Source organism: Canis lupus, chromosome 5, assembly GCF_011100685.1.
Source record: "Canis lupus familiaris isolate Mischka breed German Shepherd chromosome 5, alternate assembly UU_Cfam_GSD_1.0, whole genome shotgun sequence".
In the NCBI taxonomy this organism is placed as follows: domain Eukaryota; kingdom Metazoa; phylum Chordata; class Mammalia; order Carnivora; family Canidae; genus Canis; species Canis lupus.
In genome coordinates, this window is record NC_049226.1 from 35746557 (window position 1) to 35773577 (window position 27021).

The 27021-nt window shown below is 45.9% G+C and overlaps 1 protein-coding gene across 1 annotated transcript in view; it reads left to right on the forward strand.

Annotated features, from left to right (window-relative positions):
* SHISA6 (shisa family member 6) overlaps positions 1-27021 on the forward strand; it is a 278442-nt gene that overhangs the window by 111234 nt on the left and 140187 nt on the right. Inside the window, exon 3 of the mRNA XM_038536891.1 lies at positions 21869-21964. Coding sequence (XP_038392819.1) covers positions 21869-21964 — 96 coding nt within the window. The remainder of the gene's footprint in view (positions 1-21868; positions 21965-27021) is intronic.

Below are 27021 nucleotides of genomic sequence, written 5' to 3' on the forward strand. Positions count from 1 at the left end.
TTGTTCACGCCTCTGATGTCACACCGGAAGCATGGGGCAGGGGGAGAGAGACAAGGTCTGGAGTGCTCACACATCAGCCAAGGCAGCTGTGTCTCTCAGTCCAGGGGGTGCGGTTCAGAGGGCACAGCCGCTAATAGGACCAGATGGTCGGTGCCTTGTTTGTGGGCACGTGCCTCCCCCCCCCCACCTCCCCACACAGTGATTTCCTCATTTGTTCCTACCCTCCGGAAACAGAAGAGCCATTTCTAAATGAACGGGGGCTGAAGGCTCTCTTTCTTCCCAGTCTGTGTGCCACTGAGCCTTCAGATGGGAATCTGTTGAATCATGGAACTTTCTTTAAAAGCGCCGGCAGCCGGCTTTGTTTGGGAGCCAAGTAGGGTCGTGATGTGGAGCCAAATGAAAAGATAACCAACTCCCCACCACACACACACACAAACACACACACACACACTCCCACCCCCTACAAAGGGACCCCTAGTCAGGACATTATCTGCCATCGAACGCCTGGAATTACAGGAGGTGCCTTGTGTTCTAAGCCCTTAACTGTTAACACATTAGGGCGAAGCCCTTTGGCAAACCCTTCCAGATAGGCCAACTGGGAGCACTTTACCCTAGAATTCCCCACACCGCAAAGCTTGGGGAGAGGCCAGAGCCCAGGGGCTATTCACTGGCCCTTCTGTTCTCAAGCCCTGAAGCAAAGAGAGGGGTTTAAGTTTCTTAGCCTCATCAAATGGAAATCCTTCAAGGCTGTAAAAACCACCCATGTTCCCAACTGTATGCTTCTCTTCGTTGATGTACGCTGTTTTATTCCAAAATACCCATCATTTCCAATACTGACAATGAGGCTGGTCATGTGCCCCCCACGTTAGGAAACCCCCCAATAGGGACTTCTTAAGCCAAGGGGAGCCCAGGGGTACTGTGGCTTCCACTCCATTGCTCTGCCTCTGTCCTGAGTGGTCACACTCTGCACAGCCTCAAACGGGGAGTGTAGACAGCTTCAAACTTGCACCTTGGTCCTACATTAGCCTTTGAATTCCTGCTGAAACTCATGACCTTGACCAGCACCTGAATTCCTTAGGGTGATGGACTCGAAGGATTCCATAGCTGGTGACCTTGGGTGATGGGCTTAATCTCTCTGAATCTGGTTTCTCCCCAGTCATGCGAGTACACTGACACCCTTTAGTGCTGTTGTGGGCAATTAGGGAAGGAGTAGAGGATCAGAGGGGAGTTCCTCTTTTGTTTTGTTTTTTAAAAGATTTTATTTATTTATTCATGAGAGGCAAGAGAGAGGCAGAGACACAGGCAGAGGGACACAGGCAGGGGCTCCATGAGGGGAGTCCGATGCGGGACTTGATCCCAAGACTCCGGGATCATGCCCTGAGCTGAAGGCAGATGCTCAAGGCATCCTGAGGAGGGTTCCTGTTTGCTGAGCACCTCTCTGGCAGGCCTGGGCTCTGCCCACTGGGATTTCAGCCTGGATGACTCGAGGAGCTAAACTGGCCTCAGGTACTCCTCCGCTCCTGACTCTAATGCTTCCCAACCCTGCTGTTTTCCTGATGTAGCTTCAGGCAGACTACCTCCCATCGAAGCACATCGGCACCTCTGAGCAGGTGTCTCTGTTGAGACACCGACTTCATTTATTCCTGTGGACCAGAGCAATTTCACAGAACTCCAGCCACTCTCAGCCAGGGTGAGGAGTTCAGATGCTGCATCCCTTTGCGGGCGGGAGCCTGTGTCTGCAGTTGGGCCCGGGAAACGGGGGATGCTCAGCCCAGCAGGGTCCACACATCTGAGCAGACCTGCACAGAATCCACATTGTACTCGTTGCCTTGAGCCAGGCCCTCTGGCGCTCAGAGATGCAAGCGCCAGCCTGGGCAGGTCCCATCACACGGGTGGGCAGCAGGCTGCTCCAACCCCAGCTCCATGAGGCCGTGGGAAAGCAGCTGCTTCCAGCTCACTGCCTCTGGGTTCTCTCTTCCTTGGCCTGTCTCGCTTGCATGAAACCAGAGCCCAGAGCTTCTGCTGCACAGAGGCAAACATCCTACACAATTACTCTCTTTCCAGCCACAGCGAAATAGCTTCCTCGACCCACTTCAGCTGGAACGTCTTATTTAAAGTTCACACCCGAAGAGACGAGGGCGTTGATGGCTAATTTTCCCTAAATGAGAATCAGGAGGCCTCTTCCCTGGGCTGACAGCTGTGGGGTCTGTGTCCATCTGTCTGGTCCCTGTTGGCCCTGACGCTGCCTCTGGGCAGGGGACCGCCGCAGGCTTGCTGCCAATAGCACAGCATCCTCCTGCGCATTCCAGGAGTGCTGCAAACCAGCTGCCGACTCCTGGACCCAAACCCCCCACCCCCACCCGCCGCTATGTCCCCTTGCAGAGGCCCAGCAAAGTCCTCGTTGGGAGAGAGGGGGACGGATGGTTCTCCTGTCCTGTAAATGCCATGCAGGGGAGCAATCTGCAGGGTTGGGAAGGAAGGGCCTCCTTGGCTTTCCCAGGCTTAGGGAGTGAGGGCTGGAGAGAAGCCCCGTTGGGGCACCAGGGTTTCGCCCCACCACTGTGCCATTCCATGGGAAGGGCAGTGGCAAGAGATGGGGACACCGCACAGGTACAAGCCAGCAGCAGTGAGGGCAGGCTGTGTGGACAGTTTGCATTAAATCTTTTTATTGCTCAATTTCAAGACAACTCCCTGCCCTTATAACGCGGCCCATTTAAAATACAGAATAATCCTAATTCTAAAAAAAAAAAAAAAAAGCAACACCTGCCCATTAAGGAGAGTTTGGAAAACACAGAACAGTGTAGAAAATTATTCATCATCCCAACGGGGTCCTTGGAGCAACTGAGGTATCTGTCCTCTGCCCCATGGTCTCCCCCCAGCCCCCCCTTTTTTACAAAGATGTAACACTTTATATATTCATTATAAACCTTTTGCTCACTTGATGTCATTTCATGAGAATTTTCAAGGCACTGAAATATTTTTCAAAAGGCAGCAGAGAGGGGTGCCTGGGTGGTTCAGTGGTTGGGCATCTGCCTCTGGCTCAAGGTGTGATCCCAGGGTCTTGGGAGCGAGTTTCCCGCAGGGAGCCTGCTTCTCCCTCTGCCTGTGTCTCTGCCTCTCTATGTCTCTCACAAATTAAAAAAAAAAAAAAAAAGGCAGCAGACGATGACTCTGTGGCATCCAGCCTTGGAAGTAATATAATTTATTCAGCCATTTCCCTGTTGATCCCATTTAGCTTGATTCTAGTTTTACACTATTATAAATAATACCGTGATGATAATCATTGCACATAAATCTCTGCTATGTGTGTAATTATTTCCCTTGGATGGATTGCTATTAAGTGGAATTACTAAGTCACAAGGTGTGCATGTTTTAAGGCTCTTATTATATATCATTATATTACCCTAAAGAGATACCGCTCCATTATATTTCTCTTCCAATTTGCCAGTTTATGTCCACAGCCTAGTTCCCCCCCTCCAAGGAAGTTCATCTCTTCTTTATTTGTAAGAGCTTTTTAATATATACTGAAAATATTAGCTGTTTATTTTATTTTGTTAGAGATTTTCTACTTCTCCATTTGAGGGGGCGGTGGGGAGATAGCTCAAGCAGGGGGAAGAGCAGAGGGAGAGGGAGGAGCAGACTCCCTGATGAGCAGGGAGCCTGATGAGGGACTTGATGCCAGAGCCCTGAGATCATGACCTGAGCCGCAGATGGACACTTCCACTGACTGAGCCAATCAAGTGCTCCAAAAATATTAAGTGTTTATAAAAAATGTTTAATTACAGTAAAATAGGCACAACATAAAATTTACCATCTCAGCCATTTCTGAGTGTACGGTTAGGTGTGTTCGTATTGCTGTGCACTCATCACTGACATCCAACCCCAGAACTTCCCCATCTTATAAAACCAAAACATTGTATGAGTAACCATGCATTTTCTCTATCCCCTCCTTCCTGGCAACCACCACCCTCCTCTCCTCTCTGTCTCTATGGACCCGACAGCTCTAGAGACCGCGTAGAAATGGAATCATACAGTATTTGCCTTAGAGGGTAGCTTATTTCACTCAGCATAAACGTGCTCAAGGTTTAACTATGCTGTACCACATGTCAGAATTTCCAGCCTTTTTAAGGCTGAATAATATCCCATTCTATGAATATATTACATTTTCTTTTTTTTAAAAAAAGACATTATTTACTTATTCATGAGAAACACACAGAGAGAGGCAGAGACACAGGCAGAGGAAGAAGCAGGCTCCTTATGGGGAGTCTGTTGTGGGACTTGATCCCAGGACCCCGGGATCACGCCCTGAGCCAAAGGCAGATGCTCAACCATTGAGCCACCGAGGCGTCTCAGGTTTTCTTTCATTTCACAATGACTTGCCTCTTCTCTTACATTAATTTTTCCCAGATAGACTTCAGACATACGCATCTGCTTTTTATTTTATTTCTTTTTATTTTTTCAATGCACCAGCTTTTTAGTTCCCATATGGATGATTCACATTTGAATTGTTTTAAAATCACAGGTACATTAGGGTGAGGACAATTAACATTTTCAAAACATCTCATGTAAGCACTATTTCTACTTATTTTTAGTTTTTAAATATTTTTTATTTTTATTTTTTTAAGATTTTTTTAAAGTTTTTTTTTTTTTTTGAGAGAGAGAGAATGAGGGAGGAGCAGAGGGAGAAGGAGAGAGAGAATCACAAGCAGATTCCCCACTGAGCACAGAGCCCGATATAGGCCTTGATCCCATGACCCCAATATCCATGACCTGAGCCAAAATCAAGTCAGACACTTAACCAACTGAGCCACCCAGGTGTTCCTCTACTTATTTTTAAATAAAAATGAGTTTAATTTAACTTATTTTGTTTTAAGCTATCATGGCACCTAAAATTTGGATCCCCACCGGGGCAAAGATTGGAAGTTCAAAGTTAATCTCACCCAGCACCCCATTGAGTGAGTCAATAAATGAATATGGGTTCAAGTCCATCTGCACGGATTGGCTTTTGACCCCAGGGGATCACTGGATAGTTAGTGGGAGGCATCTGGCTGGAGGCAAAAGCAGTTGGGGAGGTTTTGCTCATCCTCTTGCTGGCCCTTACTCTTGTTGGCCCTTCCCTGGTCTCATAACAACTCAGCACTTCCTTTAGGTGCAGATAAAGCAGGAAGTCCCATGACTCAGAACTTGAGATTATTAAAATGTGTACACAGACAGACTGGTTTTGTTCACTAATTAATTTGTTCATTAATTAATTCAACACATAATTAACGAGCACGGCGGGTGCCGTGGGTACTCAGAGATGGGTTCGGGTCACAGCCAGCCAGATTCAGGGGCCTCTCCCCTCTGCACTTGATGAGAACAGACCACGAGCCACATGTGACCAATCACCTGGGGAGATGGCCAGGTGGCTGCTCTAGACTGTTGAGCACAGTATTATTTCTACTTCTTGCCACTGAGCTGAAATCCTTGGCCATCACGTCCAACTTCCTTGGGTCCAGCTCTCTTGAACATGACCTCTACTCCCCTTCCTGCTGATGCTTCCACAAATTCCACTTTCTTGCAATATAAATACGTCTTTATGTCCTCATGGCAGCTCGATGCTGCCAGAAGACCGCAGGCTTTGGGATAAAATAATGTTTCTTTGGAACCTTTCCTATTTATGTTACTAGCTGTGTAGTTTGGGACAAATTATCTAAAACGAAGGCAGATTTTCTTTTTCTTAGGTGCCATATGGGAACAACGAATCTACCCTTCGTGAGGCTGTTTCAAAGATTCTATTAAATGAGATTTTATGGAAAGCATGCCACCAAGTGCCACATCAGAGGTGATGAGCATCTTTATAAACAGCCGGCCTTCCCTATGGGTCAGAGGTTCTCCTCGACCTAGAGATTTATCACACTTCTCCTGGGTTTGGCCTGACTTCCCCTTACAGTGAGAACCATTCTTTTTACTTAAATCGCTCCTTTAGAAGAGGTCGGGGGCCTTCAGCTTCTTGTCAGCTGTTGCACTGAGTTTATTAGTGGAATAAGTGTCTCCAGGCCGGCTGCTGAGATGAATATGCTCTGCTTCCTTCCTGGCAAACATAGTGTGGCTTTACTTCCCTCATTGCTCACCGGGCAGCCAGGGCCAGCTCTGATGCTACAACTTCATTAGAGACAGAGCTTAAGCTTCTGCTTTGATGCCTTTCTTCTTTCCAGTCTTTACACCAAATCCCTTCTCCCTGCCTCCTCTGCCGCTCCAGGGTGCATTCCCTCTTTCCGAAGGAAGCCTGCTGGGCTGCTCATTATCACGAGGTCAGCTCTCCTGAAGTGACATCCTAAGTCTCTGCAGAAGAATGGCAGGGACGGGGCAGTGCACGTGAAGGAAGGGCAATAACTGGGCTTGGAGGTGGGTGGTGGGTGGTGGGTGGTAGCAGACTCACCTGCCCTTCCTGGGTGCTGGGAGCTTGACACCTCACTTTCTCTTTCCTGATCTGTTTGCTCGTTTGCCTAATGGCAGGTCTCTTTGTGGCCTTGCAGCCCTGATGGTCTTTGGATTGTAAGCTCAGTTAAATCTGGGATACTAAGAAATAGTTGCCTCCTTTTGGGGTCGGTATAATTGGGGGACAAATGAGAATCCATTTAGTGCAAAAGTTAAAAGCATGTTTTTTTTTTAAGTTTTTAAAAGATTTATCTATTTATTTATTGAGAGAGAGAGAGAAAGAAAGAAAACGCTAGCATATGAATGGGAGGAAAGGCAGGGGGAGAGGGAGAAGCAGATTCCCTATGGAGCAGGGAGCCCGATGCGGGGCTCAAACCCAGGATGCTGGGATTATGACCTGAGCCCAAGGCAGACACCTAACCGACTAAACCATCTGGGGGTCCCTAATGCATGGGTTTTTAAAATTGATATCTAACAGAAATCGTAAAATACAGAACATTCACCAACCTTCAGTATATAAGTCAATGATGTCTCACGTGATTATGTTATCTCTTGTCTACCCGCCCAACTGTCCCTAACCACCTGTCCCCCATAAAAACGCAGAATATTTTCATGACCCTGTAAGAGTCCCTAGACTCCTTCCCAGTCTGTATTTAACCCCTAAAGGTAACCACTCTTCTGACCTCTGTCATCATCAAATGGCTTTGTCTGTTCTTCAGGAGTCTTTTTCAAAAGAATTTGGTCTTGGGCTTCAGCTTTGTGCTGCAGCACGTTCTAGCTTATGTCTGGCTTTTCATTTAACATCATCTTTATGAGAGTCATCTGTGTTGTTATACTGGCCAGTAGGTCCTGCCTTGTATAGTATTCATTTCATGAATATTCCACAGTATATTAATATTCCACAATATATTATTTATTCAAGCTGTTTGTTGGGCATTCTGAATACTTCCATTTTTTTTTATTACTCTTTTAAAGTAAAGCTGCAGTAGATCTTGCACATCTCTGATCATGGATTCTGATTCTTTTCTGGGGTAAATACTTATGTATGGAATTGTTGGGGTGTAGAGCAGGAGTCCTTTACCTTCAGAAGAAACTACCAAAAAGTTCTGGAGGCGTGTTTTTTTTTTTTTTGAAGATTTTATTTATTTGAGAGAGAGACAGAGGGAGAGGAAGAAGCAGACTTCCCACTGAGCAGGGAGCCTGATACAGGACTCGATCCCAGGACCCTAAGATCATGACCTGAGCCAAAGGCAGATGCTTCACCAACTGAGCCACCCAGGTGCATCCACCAAAAAGTTTTTTAAGGTGTTTTATCATTTTCTATCCACACCAACAACGTGTGCGAGAGTTTATTTGCTCCATATCCTCAGCAACATTTGGTGTGTTGTGTCTTTTGAACGTAAGCCACTCTGGCAGATGTGTGGTAGTATCATATTATGGTCCAAAGCATCTATTTTTCTGTTAAATTATAAACAAACAAACAAACAAACAAAAAACCATTTTAAGACCTAGGTCATCCCCCAAGGAGATATACGAATAGGAAGAAGAACCCTCAACACTCTGAGATTCAGTTTCCTCCACTGCAAAATGGTGGGAAATGGGCCATGATTGACACAGAAGATGGGGGGTCAAGGGAGAGTGTTGTGTCTAGCATTCAGAGGGTCAGGAAAATTTGAAGTGGGAATGAATGAATGAGCCTGTCGACTGAGAGAAAGTGGTGTTTGAGAAGGAGGGGGCGTGGTTTCAGGAGCTAAGTCCTTGAGAAGGTGGAGAGGCATGGATGTTAAAGTTATTTCACTTACTAGCAGGGAAGACAGAGAGAGGGGATGGGTGAGATCTGTAAATCACACCTTCTTTTCTCACTGTTCCAATTTCTCCTTGGAGTATGAGTCAAGGTCAAGTTGAAGGGTATAGGGAGCAGGTATGGAAGGTTCCAGGAGCCAGGAGAAACCCAGGAAGGATGTTCAGAAAGTGGAAGAGTAAACATTGCAGGAAAAGAGAGCAGAATTGCCTAAGGGTTTGAGGTGCCATCTGAGAATTTGGGTTATTCATCCTAAGAGAGACTGGTCATAATAATGGCAAACAGAGTGGCAAACATATCCCAGGCACTGTCCTGGATTCTTTTTATAATATGGTAAGTATTCATTAATTTGATTATCACAAAACCCTCCTTTAGTACGATTACTAGGCTCATTTTACAGATGAGGAAATGAGGGTTCAGAGAGTTCAGGTAATTTGCCTAAAGTCCTACAGTGACAAAATGGCAGCTGGTCAGCTCTCTTCACTGGTGGTTTTGCTGGGTGAGCACAGTGGGCAAGGTTGGAGGTCAGGGTGATAATAAGGATGGACCATGGCATCTGAGCAAGTTAAGGAGGGAAGAAGGCCCAGGATGGTGATGGATGGTGTATCAGTCGGAGTCTGGCAGGAAACAGATGGCACTCTTAAAAGGGGTAATTTGAGAACATTTTAGCATGAGTGTCATTAAAAAGAAAGAGGTAGGGTTTAAGGAATTTATAAGGAGTGGCATAGGTTTTGGGCAAATGGCAGCGCAGACCAGCCCACTGCGGGGCTGAAGGGCCAACGGAGAGGTCCTACCACCCCACCTACAAAATCCAGACTTGGGGACCCACGCAGGAGGAACAGGACCTGCAGGGAAGGTACATAGCCAGGCAGTCCTGAGGAAGGTCATGGCCTCTGCCTCAACCCCCCACTGAATGGAGAAGACCAAGTGCCTGAGGACAGAGGGCAGGGTAGGAACAGGAGTGTGGCAGAGGAGCAGGACATGTGGCCCTTGTGAGTGGACCATGGGACTGGGTCGTGGGTACACACTAGTAAATTGACCATACCAAATGGAAACATGGAACATTGGAGGCATGTTCAACAGCTTGCCTCTTGGATGTATCCACTCCCATCCCTACCCTGTCCTTGAGAGTCATGGGTTTGAGCAGGGGAAGGTGGCAGGAGCTCACCCCCAGGAGGGGGTGGTGTTGGGAGGAAGTTCATGCGGATAATTTCCCATCTCTGCACCTCCTCTAGCTCTCTGTTCTCTTCACAGGAGTCTGTCTCATCCTACCCCCCAAAATCTGGCAAGAGAGTTTACTAGAGACTGATCAGAGTATGTCAAGCTCCCAGTGAGGCCACCCCTCTCCCCACCACGTCTATCACTATCATGGCTTCCCTGGATCTTTCCATGGGACCCAGAGCGGGCAGTCTTGCTTTGTCCATAGAAGGACACCTCTGAGTGGAGTCGCACATGATGTTAGCTCCATAAACTTTGAGGTGACGCTATGCCCTATGCCTAAAGTTCACCATTTTGTTTCTTATCTCCTATTTTGCCAAGCTGTGTTATTCATTGTGGTGACAAATGCCTAACCCAGATCAGTGTGAGAAAGCCCCGAATTTGAATATGAACCTTCTCTCTCTCTCATCAATAGTTTCTCGCAGATATAGAATAGTCCATGAATTAAATTGCCTTCCCCATAGGAGCTGAAGCCTGACGAAAGATTACAGCCTCTAAAATTCTTCCCTCTCCCATATTTTTTGTTGTGCTGTCTTAGTCAGAAGGGTCTCTCTTAGGTGTTTTGGGAGAGGTAGGGCCCTAGGGCAGCTGCAGGAAGCATGGCTTTCCTAGAAGCATGATAGAATGAATGGAAGCCCCAGTGTGTACGGTGACAGAGAATTTAGGTTCTGTCCTAAATCACAGGCCAGCCACTCTGATTGTGTATATTCAACCTCTCTGCGGCTGTTTATTCATCTGCAAAGTGGAGATAATATTTTCCTCAAATATTTCCCTCTTGATAATAAAAGGCATTCATTGCCAATGTCTCTGTGTAAAGGAGCACAATAAAATAAGATGGTAGAGCTTTTCAGCATTATTTCATTTATCCTCACTAGTTTGGATGCACTCATAGGAAGCTCAGTGGGTTTTTTTTTAATTTTATTTATTTATTTATGAGAGACACACAGAAAGAGGCAGAGACATAGGCAGAGGGAGAAGCAGGCTCCCAGAGGGGAGCCTGATGTGAGACCTGATCTCAGGACCCCGGGATCACGCCCTGAGCCGAAGGCAGATGCTCAACCACTGAGCCACCCAGGTGTCCCTCAGTGGGTTTTTTTGTACAGGATGAGGAGAGGTCAAGAAACAAGAGAAGAAAGGGGGTCTCAGATGCCCCCCACCCCGGGCTACCCCACTGTAAATCTGCACTAATGTCCTCAGACTTGGTGACCAAGGAGAAACTTCCATCACTGTGGAGAGCACCTCCATCCTTTCTTCCACTTAAATTCTTCAGGACTCTTGGCCAGGGTCCTGCTCTCAGGAATGAGCCAGAACTGAAATGGGGATCGCAGTTAGAGCCGGGGATTTGGTTAGACTCTGGGCTTTTTTCCAAGGGGATTATAGCCAGCGCATCCAAGGAGAAACTAAATGGTGCGCTGGGGTCCCCTGAAATAGAAACCAACCTCTGTACCGTTTCCGGGGGCAGGGAGGAGGCTGTGGGCTGCTTGGTACGTTAGGGAAAGCCCTGATGTGGGAAGATGCAGAGTGTGGTCATAGCCCTTAGCCAGTGACCTTGGGCTATCTGTTTTCCCTCCCCAGCACTAGTTTCCTCGTCTGCAAATATCGAGGCTGGAAAAGGTGCCCTTGAGAAGTCCTTCCGTTGGAACATTCTCTGATTCTATCTCAATGGCGGGGAGTGGTGGGGGTGGGGGGGAGAGGGTTTAGCCCTCTCCAAATCTCTGAAGATTAATGTCACCATCAAGTAATCCTCTCTCTCATCCCCTTGGGAAATAATTAGGATGCACTAGAGGTGTGGTTTTCAGACTTTTATATTTGAGCCACGTAATGCTTTCTGAAACAAGGCATCTTACCCCAAAGCCAGCATGATATACAGGAGGCCGCAGCAGAGCTCCCCTCTTGCAGTGGATAAGGTTGACCTAGAGTTTGCCCTTGGCCGCAGCTGGAGACCTTTATAGAGGACATCTTCATGTTTTTGTTGTTTGTTTGTTTTGGTTTCAAGCACAAAGTGCCAGTTTTCCTAAATCCAAACCAACAAAACTGATGGTTCAAAGGACATTAATTTGAATCAGAAGGGGCTGCTTTAGGAGTGACCTTCTGGAGGATTGGCCTTCAGTGCGGTGGTTATCAAGATGTATTTCTAGGTTATGCTCCCCACCCTACCCTGCTTGTGATGAGATGTGATGAGAGCCTCTGCTTTCTTCAAGCAGAATGATAGGATGAAGAGTGCCATCTTGAAAGTCAAGAGTTGAGGTTTAGTATCTGAAATTATCAACCTGTGTGACCTTGAGAATGCCTCTACTCACCCTCTCTGGGTTCGTATTTCCTTCTTTGTCAAGTGAGAGTGTCGGGCAGGGGGGTTCCCAAAACAACCAGGATTGCGGATCCTGGGTCCTCACAGCTGGGGACCCATGGCCTCCACCAGGTGGGCTACGTACCTGGTGGCCATCCCCAGGTCTCCCAGCTACAGAGTCTGCAGAGGGGAGACGCCAGAGGGCAGATCTGTGGCACTGCCAAAGTACTTGCCAACAGCTCTGTTAACTCCACAGACTCTGGAGGAGACTGTCCCCATGCGCTTGTGTGAGCAAGCACTAGAATTGACACATAAAATAAAGCATTCCTGGTAGCTGCTCTCTCGAGATTTTTCGCCTAGTAAATAGTCATTGTCAGTGCAATCTGCAATTAGACCTGGCCTGCCCCCAGTTTACCTCAGTGGAGCGAGCTCAGAGCTGCCTCATTCGCTTAGCAAAAAGTGAGAGCATGGTGGAACAGAGGCCCTCCTGGCTCCCAGCCCACTCCCCTTTGTGGAGTGGGTGTGAGCTCTTGCGTACAAGAAGGAGCTTTGGGGTGTCTCTGAGAAAGAGCCCTCAGGCAAGATTGCAGAGTCCAGGCTCTGTCCAGCTCCTTCTACTCTTGACTCCTTCTGGCCTGAGGTCAGCTCAGGGCGGACTCCGCAGAGATCCCTGCATGAGAAAGAGGAAAGACTATAGTCTTTATGTGACTAGCAGCTCCCATTTATTGAGGCTTACTGGTGTACAGTATTAGGCGAAATGATTTATACCCAGGATCTCATCTAATCCTTACCACCCTCCTGCCAGGTGGGTATTAGAATCTGTGTTTGATAAATGCCTTGTCATTTACACAAGGAGACAGTGGCCCCTCTCACTTCCTGGCCCTTGTATTTCTTTTTATAAAATGACATTTATTAGAGATTTTTTCCCACCCATGTAAAGAAGTACAAAAAAGAAAAACAAAGAATGGCCCATGATCCCACTCCCTAATCCCAGATGAACTGTGTAAATAGTACAAAAATAAAAAAAATACCACATATACGTGTGTAGAAAGTTCCAACAGTAGAACAAGTAATAAAACTCCAAGGTGAACACCTCCCTTCCTTCATCCCAGGACCTCTCCCCAAGGGAAAGAACGTTTTAGTAGTTTGTGGGCATAATTACTTGCAGAAAAAAAAAATATCGTTCATATAAACCACTCTACTCTCTAATATATCCTCCCTGTATTATTTTCATTCTTGTTTGTACAAAAAGGTTCCTACTGAAACACTGATCTGCACCTTGCTTTTTTTTTTTTTTTTTTTTTTTAATCTTCTCTTGGAGATCCTCCTACATCTGCACATGAATTCTGACATCATCTTTGTAACAGCTGCATGGTTTTCCACCACAGGCATGGATTCTGGTTTTCTTAATCAGCTGCCCATTGCCAGAAACTACTATAGTTAATGCCATATTGTCCGGCCTGGTTCATGTATTACGGGGAGACTTGAAGACATATGTGGAGGGTGCATTCCTAGCAGTGAGATGCCAAATCAAAGGCTTGTCCTTCACATAAACACCACTACTTTATGCTCTCCACCAGCAGCAATGACAGAACCCCTCCTCCTGGCTTTGGGTGTCATGCACTACTTAAATTTTGCCAAGTTATTTCATATTTTGTAAAGATTTACTTATTTATTTTTTTGAGGCAGGGAGGGGGAGGGGCAGAGGGGGGGGAGAGAGATAATCTCAAGCAGACTCACTGAGCGTGGAGCTCAACGCAGGGCTTGATCTCACAACCCTGAGATCATGACCTGAGCTGAAACCAACAGTCAGTCGCTTAACTGTCTGAGCCACCCAGGCGTCCCCAAATCAACTAGTTTTTTAGAGAGGTCCTTTATTTTTTGACTTGCATTTCCTTAATTGTGACTCAAGGTTAATCATATTTTTTTTTACATATACCCTGGCCTTCAAAATTTTTTTTTCTTTTTTTTTCCCGAGGGATAGAATTACCTATTCATATCCTAGGTGCATTTTTTCCAGGGTGTTATTGGTAGTAGTATAATTGAGCTTTTTCTGAACAAAGGGAAAAGTCCTTTCTCACGTGTATTGGAAATATTTTCCCAGAGTTTATCATGTGTTTTGATTTCTGTCTGTGTCACATTTTTTTGCACCGAGAAGTTCAGCAGTGAAGTGGCTGTATCGCAGGGCCTTAGCACCATTTCGGCTTTTCAGAGACCAGCTCCCTGTCTGTTCTGAGCACATGCTGTGCATTTCAAGCAGGCTCTAAAGATGGAGCGCTGTTTCTCTGACCACGGAGGCTACTTTTGGTTTTATTTCATCACGATAATGCACTTTGGTCACTCCGTCTGCGTACCAGATTTTCCAGGGCAGATCCAGCACCACTTAACTTTATTTCTGTCAAAAAAAGCCAATTCGTTAAATGATACAAATGTGTAATCTAACTTACCAATCTTTTCTTAATGAATTTTGGGATTTGGGTACTGCTTGCAAATTATAAATAAATACATCTGTGATTTTTGAAATTCTATAGTTTTATTTCTTGCTGGACAGACATTGTCATCGGGCACCTCGCCCTTCCCCCCAAGGAGAACTTGTGGGGTTTATTTTATTTATTTTTTATTGTTAAAGATTTTATTTATTTATTCATGATAGACACACAGAGAGAGAGGCAGAGACATAGGCAAAGGGAGAAGCAGGCTCCCTGCGGGGAGCCCAATGTGGGACTTGATCCCAGGACCTTGGGATCACGCCCTGAGCCAAAGACAGATGCTCAACCACTGAGCCACCCAGGTGTCCCGAACTTGTGGGTATTTTAGTCTCTGAGTTCTTAAAACTGGAGATTCTTTGATTCCTTTCTTGTTGAGGAACAATTTGGTGGTGAATAAAATATTTGGGTTATAGTGACTTAACTAAAAACTAGCTATCTATCCATCCATCCATCCTTCTTTCCATCCACCCACCCATTCATCCATCCTTCTACTTATCCATCCATCATCTATGCATTCATCTATCATCTAATAAAATAAAGAATTCTTTAGCAATGAATTATGTCCCCAGCTACCCAATGTAGGAAAGAAAATATAGAAGCACCTCATCTACTCTTCCTTCCTCAATTACATTTCACTCCCTACCTCGAGAAATATCTGTTTTGAAGTATTTATCATTCCCTGAATCTCTTTGTGCTCATACTACATATGCACATATCCTGAAACAGTATAGAGTGTTGCACTGCATGTTTCATAACTCTTTCTATGTGATGGCATCCTGTTTTTCCTCGCTTTGCTTAGTATACTCAACATTATAACAGACGGTCCTCCAAGTTGCTACTCAGAGCTCTGGTTCATTCCAGTTGGACTGTAGCATAGGATTACGTCATAGGAGTATAGCACTATTTATCACTTGTTCTCTTGGTTAGGAATATTGAGCCCCTTCCACTTGTCTTTATTACAAACAATACTCATATGAACATGCTCATGGGTATCTCCTTATGCTCGTGTGTGAGGATTTATCTCCCTGAAGGGGGGGATTTGCTGGTTCAATCAAATATCCGTCTTCAACTTTCCAAAGCAGTTGTACAATCTACACTCCCAGCAGAAGTGTTCAAGGGTTCTTGTTCCCGCTTATCCGTGACACTAGTGTCAGGCATTTTTACTCTTCCCAGTCTGCTGGGTATGAAATGATATCTCATTATGGCTTTAATTTGAATTTCCCTGATTACTTGTGAGATTGAACACCACTTTATGTGTATCGGCCCTTTGGGTCTTCTCTGCTGCAACCGCCTGTTCATCTCTTTGGCCTGCATTTTCCATTGTGTTTTTTTTTTCACCTGCTTATTAATTTGGAATTCTTTATGAGGCTTAGTTATTAATGAAAATATATGTTTCAAGCCTTTGATTTGCAGTTTCACGACTGCTTTCGACCCCTCGCTTTTTAAGAATGCTCACTTGTTTCCTCTTTAGTCTGTACCTTTTGCTCCTTGTTTCAAAATCCTTCCCTACTTTGGGATCATTAATGGAATGGCCTTTATTCTTTTTCTGGAAATATAAGGTTTAGTTTTTCACACTTAGGTCTTCAGCCCACTTTGAACATGTGGTTTTTGTGTTTGTGTTTGTTATTGTTTTTTTGTATTTCTCTGCGTATGTATATGTATTTCCCCAATCATTCTACCTCTATTAGATGTTAAGTCTGATATTTTTCTCCTCCTGTGGAACTTCTTTTCTCTTCTTCCTTCTTTCCATTATCTTTAGTACCTTTTGGCAGAATGGAATCAAAACATCTCTACTCCAAACTGTTAGCAAGCTTCGAATTATTCTGAATGCCTTCTATATGTATTAACTCATTTAATCTCAACAACCAATGAAATGGGTATTATTGTTTCTCTTTTGCATCTGAGGAAACAGACATGCAGAGAGGTTTGAATCTTCTTGTCATCTTGCTTCCAGAGGGTGTGTTCTGTGAGCAGTATCTGTCTCTATGGAAATAAAAGTCTCAAAATTCTTCAAAAGGTTGCTTCACTTTTTTCCCCCCACCTTTTAAAAAAAAAAGATTTGATTTATTTATTCATGAGAGACACACAGAGAGAAGCAGAGACATAGGCAGAGGGAGAAGCAGGCCCCCCGTGGGGAGCCTGATACGGGGTCCCAACCCAGGACCCCGGGGTCACAACCTAAGCCCAAGGCAGACACTCAACCGCTGAACCACCCAGGTGCCCCATTTCCCCAACTTTTTAAAGAGTTTCATGAAAATGGCATCTTCCTTTAATTTTATATTTTAATTAATTTGTTATTTCCTTTATATTTTTAAAAGACGTTTCATCAGAGTATATCTAGATTTTGGTCACTTCTAATGCAGAGTGTGATGCTTGATCTTGCCTTTTGATCTGAAGACTAAAGTCTTCCCATCTGCTCAGAAGAAAAGAAAATTAACTTTTAATCGTTGTTTCTGAATGATCCCTTCTGTCTCTTCTGGGAATACTGTTGGAAATTGATGGAAGTGCCTAGAATCGTTCTCTCCATCTCCTCTCCCATCGTTTCTGTCTCTTTGTCCTCTTTGCCACCGAGTACCTGTCACTGAGAGAGTATCTCTTTCATTAGGATTTACTGTACTGATTTCCTTCAGGATGCAGTCCGCTGGCCATATTTGCAACCCAGGACAGCTGTCCTGGTCAGTTTCTTTTCCTCCCTTGGGTATTGATCTAATTTCACAGATGCCAATCACTCTTAAATGTTACTGAAATCACCATTCAGATATTATGTTTCCCCTTCCTGTTTCTTGCAGCACATTTCCTAACAGAGAAACTCCCTGTAGTCACTCAAAGTTGCTGCCCTAACTAGAGCCACCAGCATGGCACGACTCAGAACTCAGCCTCAGACCTCTCTTGAGCTTTCTCCTGCCAGAGGGCCAGTTGAACTTGAACCTTAGTGCTGCCCCTGTGACTTTCAGACTTCAGGATGCTGGTGATGGTGAGAGAGCCAATGGCAGAATTAAAAGTAGCGAATCCAGCCAGGGGCTGCATCACACCGTTAGGGTTCAGCAGGTGGTAGCAGGTGCACTCTGCAGCCAGAAACCATTCTCGTTCCTGGCAGGGCTGTGCGTTTGTCTGCACCACAACATGGGTGTGCTCATGCTGCTCAGCAAGGGTGCTTGCAAAGCTCTCGCCTACCTCTGCCAGGCTCTCTGCTGGACGTGTGGCTCTTTCTCTGGAAATACTCTTTCTCTTGATCCGAGTACTGTTTGGCTTCCTGTCTCGATGGCAGGCAGGAGGGCATAGACTTATGGTGGTGGCTGCAGACGGAGAAGGACATGGTTCTTTGTGTTATGTCTAAAGATGTCTGGATACTCATTCATCACACATCTCTTCAGCTGCTGGACTGTACACATCCTCAGGGAAGAGAAGAGACATTGACTCCCTCTGTTCACCCCATCCACCTGCACAGGGCTTTGCTTTTACCGATCCTTCCTCTCATCCTGCCAAACTAATTGTTCCTCTGGAGACAGAATGTGAATCCTTCTGGATCTTGACCTCCTAACCTTGGCCTTGTATCCAGCTGAAGGGAGATCTGTCAGTTGTTCTAACACATTTGTTCATAGAGTGTGGCTCCTGGACCTGTGGCCATCGGCAGCATCACCTGGGAACTTGTCAGTCGTGGAACTTACCTCTGACCTAGTATATCAGGAATTCCGGGGCTGGGGTCTAGTAATCTGGGTGCCTTCATGTGAGTCTGAGGTGCTCAAATTTGAGGACCACAGCTCCAGCAAAAGCTGAAGCTATCACCCTAACTTCTCCCACTCAGCGTCATGGGCAGCTTTCCCAACAAGCATCTTGAGAGATGCCTTTGAGAAATGTAAGCGCTCTGGGAGACGTGGGGCTCATTGACAGGTCCTTAGACTTGGTTTTCATGCTTACTTTTCATTTCATGTAACTCAGTATTTTCCAAGCTGATTCGACTATAGAATTCTTTTTTAAAAAAGATTTTATTTATTTATTCATAGACACACACAGAGGGGCAGAGACACAGACAGAGGGAGAAGCAGGCTCCCTGCAGGGAGCCCGATGTGGGACTCGATCCCAGGACCCTGGAGTCACGCCCTGAGCCCAAGGCAGGTGCTCAACCGCTGAGCCATCCAGGTGCCCCTGTCACCTGCTCTTGTTCCTGACACCTCAGCATATCTTGCCTTTACTCAACGCAGAGCCTCAATGTTGAAGCTCGACTTCCTTTGTGCCCCAACTTCTACGAACTTATTCATCACCATAGACTGCTCCTGAATCAGTAGTGTTTCCACCAGGTTCAAGGGTCAGAGAAGAGTCGCAACTCTGCCATTGTGACCATCCAGACCGTGGAGTGAAGTGGCTGGTGTCAGAGTTGTACAAATATTGGGCGAGGGGTGCCCTCTGGAGCCAGGGTTATGGCTGACCAGCTCCACAAACATGGGAGCGTGGCTTTTTCTCAAAGCTCTTGTGGGGAGTAAGGAGCCTGGGGTGCAGGATGGAAGCTCTTGTGGGGAGTAAGGAGCCTGGGGTGCAGGAAGCCACGGTTTGAAGGGAGAAGAACTGGAAGCTAGCATCAACTGTTGTCTTCTTTTGGCTTCCATTTTTCCATTGGTAAATGGGGGCATAATAAGATAGTAGGCAACTATCTTGGTGATTAAATTTTAAGAAAATGGTACATGTGAAAAATCTCTTAACCCGCACTATGCTACAAAATGTTCACTACTGCGATATCAACAAAACAAACCAACCCTGAGGCTGTGTTTTCAGAGGCACTGCCTGGCATGTAGTAGGTGATCAGAAAACTTGAGTCACTCATTAGACAAGCAGAGCCTTGGAGGCCTAGGCTACTGCTCAGTCCCAAGGGACATTGTTCCAGCTGACAGATAAGAATGATTTGTAAGTGGCACAGGCACTGTTTTATGTTTCATCGTCCTTGGTATTGATTCGTGTATCAAAAATTTTATTTATAAAAGAGCACAAAAATAAACCAGCCCAAATTCTGCAGGATGCATCACCGGTTCTGAATTAATGAGGTCCAAATTTATGACACTTTGGAACTGTCACTTCCTGGTCCTGCTCTGCCATCATTGGGGGCGGGGTAGGGAGAAAGTGACCATGTCATACAGGACAGAGGTCCCTCTCTCTTTGCAGTGCACAACCCACCCTCCCGACCCCTGCATCCCTAAAGAAGATGCATTTCTCCAGGTACTGGAGACGGTTTCTGGAGCTGTGACGTGGCTTGGGGTAGGGGCAGAGTCCTTTTAACTCCAGTAATTCTATTCTGTCAAATTCTGGGTTGTGACCACAGTATTTTATAACAATAGGGCTCATCATAGCAGGTTGTACGCCCTGAGGAGTGGGTATGGAGGGCACAACAGAAGTGATGGCAAAATCCTCTCAAGTTGTTGTGCTCGGACAGTTCTCAGAGTTTGGTCCCTGGACCTGACAGCATCAGCATTACCAGGTGACTTGATAGAAATGCAAAATCATGAGCCCCGTCCTAGATCTCCTGAATCAGAAACTCTGAGAGTGGGTCCAGCAGTCCATGTCAACATACCCTCCTGGCTTTTCTTTTCTTTGTTAAAGATTTTGTTTATTTATTTGAGAGACAGAATGAGCAAGAGAGAGCAGACCACCAGCCAGGGGATGGGCAAAGGGAGAAGAAGGAGCAGACTCCCAACTGAGCAGGGACCCCGATGTGGGACTTGATCCCAGGACCCTGGGATCATGAGCCAAGCCGAAGGCAGGTGCTTAAACAACTGAGCTGTCCAGGGGCCCAGCCTCCCATCCTGGCCTTGCTGATGCACACTCCGGTTTGAGGACTCTTGGTGTTGGAGAAGAAGGAAGGAATCAGGCCAGCCAGATTCTACTCATCAGAGGGAGGGCTCTGGAGCTCAAAACTTAGATAGTGGGTGGTACCAAGCACCCCCGAGGGTCCAACAGATGTTCATTGAACCAACTGAACAAACTGAACTTAGATTATCTCTCCATTTACCCCAGGGCAGTGGTTCTCTTTTCTGGTGGCACATTAGAATCAGCTAGAGAGCTTCTTTAAAATGTCATTGCCTAAGCCCAGACCTCAATGAATGGAATCAGAATCCCCGGAGTCATGTCTGGACATTCACATTTTTAAAAGCTTCCAGTTGGTTCCAACATGCACCTAGATTTGAGCTCTACTAATGCAGAGGGCACCCTTTTAAGAAAAAATGTGTTTAGGCTGTCTTTATATTTACCCTGCGTTTTTTTATTAGAAATTTATCTTATTTATATTATGAAAGAAAAAAACTTGGAAAATATGGAACCATTGAAAAGAGAGAAGAAATAAGACTCAGGTTCTAATTGTCTGAAGGCAGTTGGCAGTATCAGTTGTGTTTTCTTTCAGTTTTTTTTTTTTTTTAAAGCTCTGGTTTGACTTTTTTACAGCATTGTGATCATATATAATATAGCATTGAGAGAAAGGGGATGGAGGGCCAGAGCCAGGGGGGTAAAAGGAATCTCGAGCAGATCCCACATTAGTGCAGAGCCCAGAATGGGGCTCAGTCTCACGACCCTGAGATCATGACCTGAGCCAAAACCAAAGAGTTGTATGCTCAACTGACTGAGCCACCCAGGCACCTCATTTTCTGTCCACATTTTAACTTAACCTTGCATCTTGGGTAGTTGTGCACACTGTCTTACTTCTAAGTAGCTTTTAACGTGCTCCTGTAGCAACATGACGAAAATATGACTTGTCTTCATTTTCCTGTCTCTACCTCAGGATGACATCATGGAGTCCTTTTTTCTTTCCCATACCTGTATTTCAAGAGCATTGCGGAATCCTGTTTGGAATGTCAGAAGCAGAATAATACTCTCTTTTCGTTTTTAATTTCTTCTCCCAGGAGCCCCATGCACCTGCACGTTTTCTCAGCCCAGCCCCACAGGTAGACAGCTGCGTGAGACCGACAAGGGATAAGGTCTTATTACAGAAAGTCAAGAGGGGAAAGCAGGAAATATTTGCCTGGTGTTTTACAACCACCGTCCTGTCCCTCTTCATTGGCTGATGCCAGATCTCTCTGAAGCCACGAGGCTGTGTTTCCACGGGGTGTGGTGGGACTCATAAACTGTCATAGAGAGCAGCCCTGACCAGACAGACAGACCCCAGCCTAATGCTCTGGAAAGAAAGAAAACAAATGAGCGAGGCCAGAAGGAGCAACAGGGGAAAAGCTAGGCCAATGGACAGGATGGTGGGGCAAATCCACTGATGTTCTGGTGCACTCGGTCAGAAATGCCAAAATCAAGCCACGTGGACTCCTGTCCCTCTGCTTTCCGTGTATCCTTCCTATAACTTTTGTCTTTGTTGTGCAATTATATATATATATGTATATATATATATGTATATATACACATATACATACACATGTATATATACCCACATGTACTTGTATATATACTTGATATATATATAGTTTTTATATATACTGTGTGTATATTTGAAATATATATTATATATGTTTATAAAATAATATATATATTTTTTTCTTGATGGCGTCTACCTGCTGCCTCCGCTGCTGGTTTGAAACTGACTTCCTACTGGGTGAGCTGGAGCTGCAGGGCTTGCTTTGCTCTTGCTGCCATGGGTCTGCCAGGTAACTCTGCCCCATCTTCTTGCAGGACATTATGGGAAGGATGCTTACCGAAGTGGAGGACCTGATCTCCATAACTTCATCTCATCTGGATTTGTCACATTAGGAAGAGGACACACGAAGGGTACAGTGGAAACCATTTTTTACTAAAACACACAGGTTGCCTAGGGAGCCCCGATCTGAAATGTGAAGATGATGGTGGAGGCCAGAGGCTTGTCCGGGACAGGGGAAAAGCAGGGGTGGTTCTGTGGCAGCTTATCCTGGTAACGTACGTGGCTCCTGACAGGAGGGACCAGCAGGTCACAGGTGTGCCTTTAGAGGACTATAGACTTGCACGAGACATCCCTCCTGCCCCGCCCCTGGTGTGGAGCGGGACCCCAAGGCCAGGGCTCCTGCGGGAGGGACCACAGGCAGCGTGGTGGGAAACTACCAGCGGATGTGACACCATTGGAAAACTGTTTGCTCTCCTCTTGGCTCTTACCCGTTTTCCTTTTTAAACCACATTTTATAAATTGATGTCAATGTTCTGTACTGTGGGTTTTGAAGCCAGCGTGCTGCATGTCGAGAGTTTCAGTGTCCTAAGTGTGTCTATGTAAACTCTTGGGTGGAGACGCAAAGGTAGAGGTCACGCAGACCTTCAAGCCTCAAGATGAACGCTCACGTGGCATTTCTGCTGAGCTGCTTTATGACCTAGCTGACAGCTTGCAGAGCATCTGTGCAGGGGGTATGGAATCCTCGATTCTGTCTTTTGTTTAAAGAGTCCTCCTAGTGTTGTGAGCATCCTGTCATATCAAGAGTAACCGGATCCCTGACTCCTCTGATTACCTTCCTAACACCTGTGTACTGTTATAGATCAACTGTGAATTCTGTTGTAGGGATGCTGTATCCCTGTCTTCCTCTGAAATATGTGTCTGTTTTAAGTGTGAGCGAACAAGGACCTTTGCAATTTTTTCTTACATTCCATGCAACTACTTTTTAAATTCCCTATGTGATGTTTGTTCATCCTATAGAGAAAAAAAAATCTGTATCTGTGTATGTATTTTCTGTTGTGTCTCTTTGTGTCTAAATAAAGTTTATTGAGGATACAGGTGGCATTTGTGGCTACTCGAAGTTGCAGATATCAAATTGGGACCAGAAGGGGAATTGGGCTGCACGGTTAACCAGCAAAAGACACGCTCTTAGTCATACCCCTGTTAGCTCAAAGCTAGGACAGCCAGCCCCCACGTCATCTGCTCTGTGATGATTACCTCTCACTGACGCAACTAATGAAACAGATCTGAAACATCACGTTTTAAAACAATAACAAATAAATGTATTATCTTGCATAGTTTGGGTGGGTTAGGAATTCGGGAGCAGCTGAGCTCAATGCTTCTGGGTTGGAGTCTCTCAGGAGGTTCCAGTCAACATTCCAGCAGGGGCTGCATCATCTGAAGGCTCAAGTGGGGTGGAGGACCTGCTTTCAAGATCATCCACACACATCATGCTGGCTGTTGGCAGCAAGCCTCAGTTCCTCCCCCACCACGTTTGCTCCACAGGCTACTTGTGTGTCCTCATGGTATGGTGGCCGGGCTTCCCCAGAGTGGATGATCCAAGAAAAAGAAAGAAGGAAGCCCAAATGTCTTTTATGACTAAGCATTTTCTCAATATCTTATTGGTGACATGAGCCAGATATCTTCCAGATGGATGGGAACTACACAAAGGGGAAGCATCAGGTGCCAGAGATCCTGGAGGCCATCTTGGAGGTTGGCTACACCACACTGTTACAACCCATGGGGCAGAGCTACAGATCTGACTTTTTCAAACAGAACATGGAAGCTCTTTTTTTTTTCAAAACTTTTTGATTTATTTTTTCATGAGAGACACACAGAGAGAGGCAGAGACATAGGCAGAGAGAGAAGCAAGCTCCCTGGGGGAGCCCAAGCAGGACTCAATCCCAGGACCCTGGGGTCATGACCTGAGCCAAAGGCAGATGCTCAACCACTGAACCACCCAGGTGTCCCAGAACATGGCAGCTCTTACCAAGCCTTCCCAACTGCAGTGGTTTCCCACCCATACCCTGGACCCTTATAGGTGATCCAACCTGAAACACCAAACAGCTCAATCTAAAGAACTTTATATATATATATATATATATATATATATATATATTTATATTTATATATATTTATATTTATATTTATATTTATATATATAAAAGAACTCTTCAAATGTTATGGTTTTGAGTTCATATGCTCATTCAACAAATATTTCATGAGGCCTGCTAGATGCCAAGCAATATTCAGAAGTAAACAAAATGGACTCTGCTTCTGCAACACTCCCATTCTTCTGGGGGAAGCAGACGAAATAAATCCTTGACGACACAAGCATGGGGAAAACCCCAAGCAGGTGCAGGGCAGGGAATGCTGTGGCAGGAAGCCGCTCTTGTCGGGAAAGGCAGCATGGGGGAGGCGGTAATTGGGCAGAGACCTGCATCCCAGGCAGAGGCGATAGGAAGGCGGCCCTGAGGTAGAAGCTTTATTGCAGCATCGAGAAATAGGAAGGGGGCTAGTGTGAATAGCACAAGATATTTCCTATAGGGTAGGAAAGCACAGGAGTAGGAGGACCTGGGACCAGAGCTGGAGGGGAGCCAGATCAGGCATTTATCTGACGGTGGACACCAGGTTGCTTCCAAACAGACTAGACCCCCATCAGAGCAACATAAAGGCAACTCTCTGTCCTTGATTGTCCTCTGGGTTGCTTTCATCCGGGAGGCTCTACCCTGCCTCGGGTGTAGGGCTTTGCTGTGTCTGCTACTGAGTTCCTAGATCTTAGCTTGTCCAAGTCTCCTGCAGCCTTCCTGCGATCACATGGGACCCCAGTCATCACCCTCACAGGATCCCGCTGATCATTCCCTTCCTATCAAGGTCTCTGAAACGTCCTCTCCCCTCCAGGGATATACCTTGTGTGTATTTTCCTATTTAGATAATAACTAGAGTTTCATGAGTGGGGAAACTGGAGCTGGGGGAGGAGCTTTGGAAACAGGGATCTCTTTCCAATATGAGGACTCGTTCTCCCTGCACAGTCTGGATCTCAGGACAAGGGCTCAGCTCCATCCTGCCTTCTTTCAGAGCAACCGAGTTCAGCTCTGAGTAGTACCTATAAGCACAGCGGCCCCGTGGAAACACTTGGGAAGGTAACTCCCTACAGGCATCGAACATGGGGCCATGTTCATCACCTGGGTTTTATGCTCTTCCTTTTTTTTTTTCTATGTATTTCTTTTGGCTTCCCCTCTACTCTGCTACCTCTACCTTTATCCCTGTTTTCTCTTCTTCCTACATTGGCTTGAGGCCTTCTGGTGGCACCTGGCCACTGTATAGCCCCCACTTGCAACACTTGGAACCAACAGGGTAGCAAACTCCTGCTTTAGAAGGTCATACCATTGCCCTGCCTTGCATCATCCAAATTTGAATATATTTCTATCAGACTGTGATATCTGAGAATTGTGCATTGATGGCCCCTATTCTAGACAGTGCATCTATGGATGCTTGGAGGCCTCCAACCCTCTCTACCATTTCAAAGGCCCCAGAGGCATCATGGGGAGAGAGCCGCACTCTAGCTTCATTGGTGGCTTGTTCAAATTCAGAGAGTTGAGGGTGAGGATGCTTTAGAATGAGATCCACAGAGAGTAGGATGCTTTAGAATGAGATCCATGGGTACACAGGCAATTAAAACTTCTGACACAAAGCCTACACCAGGGGCTGTTTTTTGATTAATGGGATTGTGAAGGTGAGACATTAAAGAACAGAAATTCTGACCTTGGGGGCTTTGTAACCACAAAAGCCCCCTGTTCCATCCCTATCCTGTTATGAAACCCCATATTTTAGCTTAGGAGGCCACCCAGCCATTGGTCAGCCTCCCAGGGGGCATAGCACTGCCTTAAGCTCACAGGTACCAGACTTTGTACTGATGCCCCCTTTTCAGGACTAACTGAATGATGTGCTCCACTTTCTATAATTCTTACTTTTTCCCTTATTTTCTCCAAGGAGTTAACTGTCCACTACTCTGATTTCTTCCTTTTACTTCCTGCTTACTCACCCCTTAGGCTAAGTGGAAGTCAAGGTCAAGGAAGATGTTATTAGAGTGACCAATAGTTTAGCCCAAGTTCCCCCTACACCATTACCTCTGTTCTTTAGACAGAATCACCCAGACCCATGTAGGACCCCAGAGGAGTCTGGAGGAAAGCAGAGTATCCCCCTAGCTGCCACAATGAAAACCCAATGATAAAAGTTCCTATTTGCTGAATATTTACTATGCACCAGCACTTTGACGTATGCTGTCTTATTTTCACCTTTATGATGATCCCATGGGAGAGCTCTCATTATCCTCATTTTGCTGGAGAAAAACTCAAAGTAGAGCAGTTGAGTAATTTGCACAGATGAACGTCAAATAGTTACTTTTATTCTAAATCCAGACCTATTTCCGAAGATCATGCTCCCAACCACTGCACATCCTTCCTCTTGGACAAGGAAGGGGCCAGAGCAGCGATGGGCAATGATTCCACAGGAGGGGCCCATGGCAAGCTCTCCATGGCCAGTGGCTGTTCTTATTAGATGCACACATTTTGGAGGATGTGAAAATCACACAAAAAGATGGACCAGGAATAGTACACCACTCGCAGATGAGCACTCGGCTGTCCTTCTAGAAAGGACGTGTAGGGACACCTGGGTGGTTCAGTGGTTAAGTGTCTGCCTTAGGCTCAGGGCATGATCCTGGAGTCCTGGGATCGAGTCCCACATCGAACTCCCTGCATGGAGCCTGCTTCTCCCTCTGCCTGTGTCTCTACCTGTGTGTGTGTGTGTCTCTCTCATGAATAAATAAATAAAATCTTGAGAAAAAAAAAAGAAAGAAAGAAAGAAAGGACGTGTAGTCTTCTAAGATCAATTTTCAGGATCTGTCCAAAGGAACACACTTACAGGGACCCTATTCTACTTCAGCATTTTGGTTAAAATGTCAGTCGGGCTGCCCGTTTTTGAGTCTGGTCAAAAGAGCTACAAAGAATTCTGTCCAGAATCCTCCATGTGTCAGTAACATGGATCCAAATGATCTCTACCAAGGTGTCCCAGGCCGGGCCAGGGAAGGTCCTTTTGGGCCGCCATGGCAGCAACGCGTGTGTGCTCACTGAGGCTGTCTCCTGCACTTGGG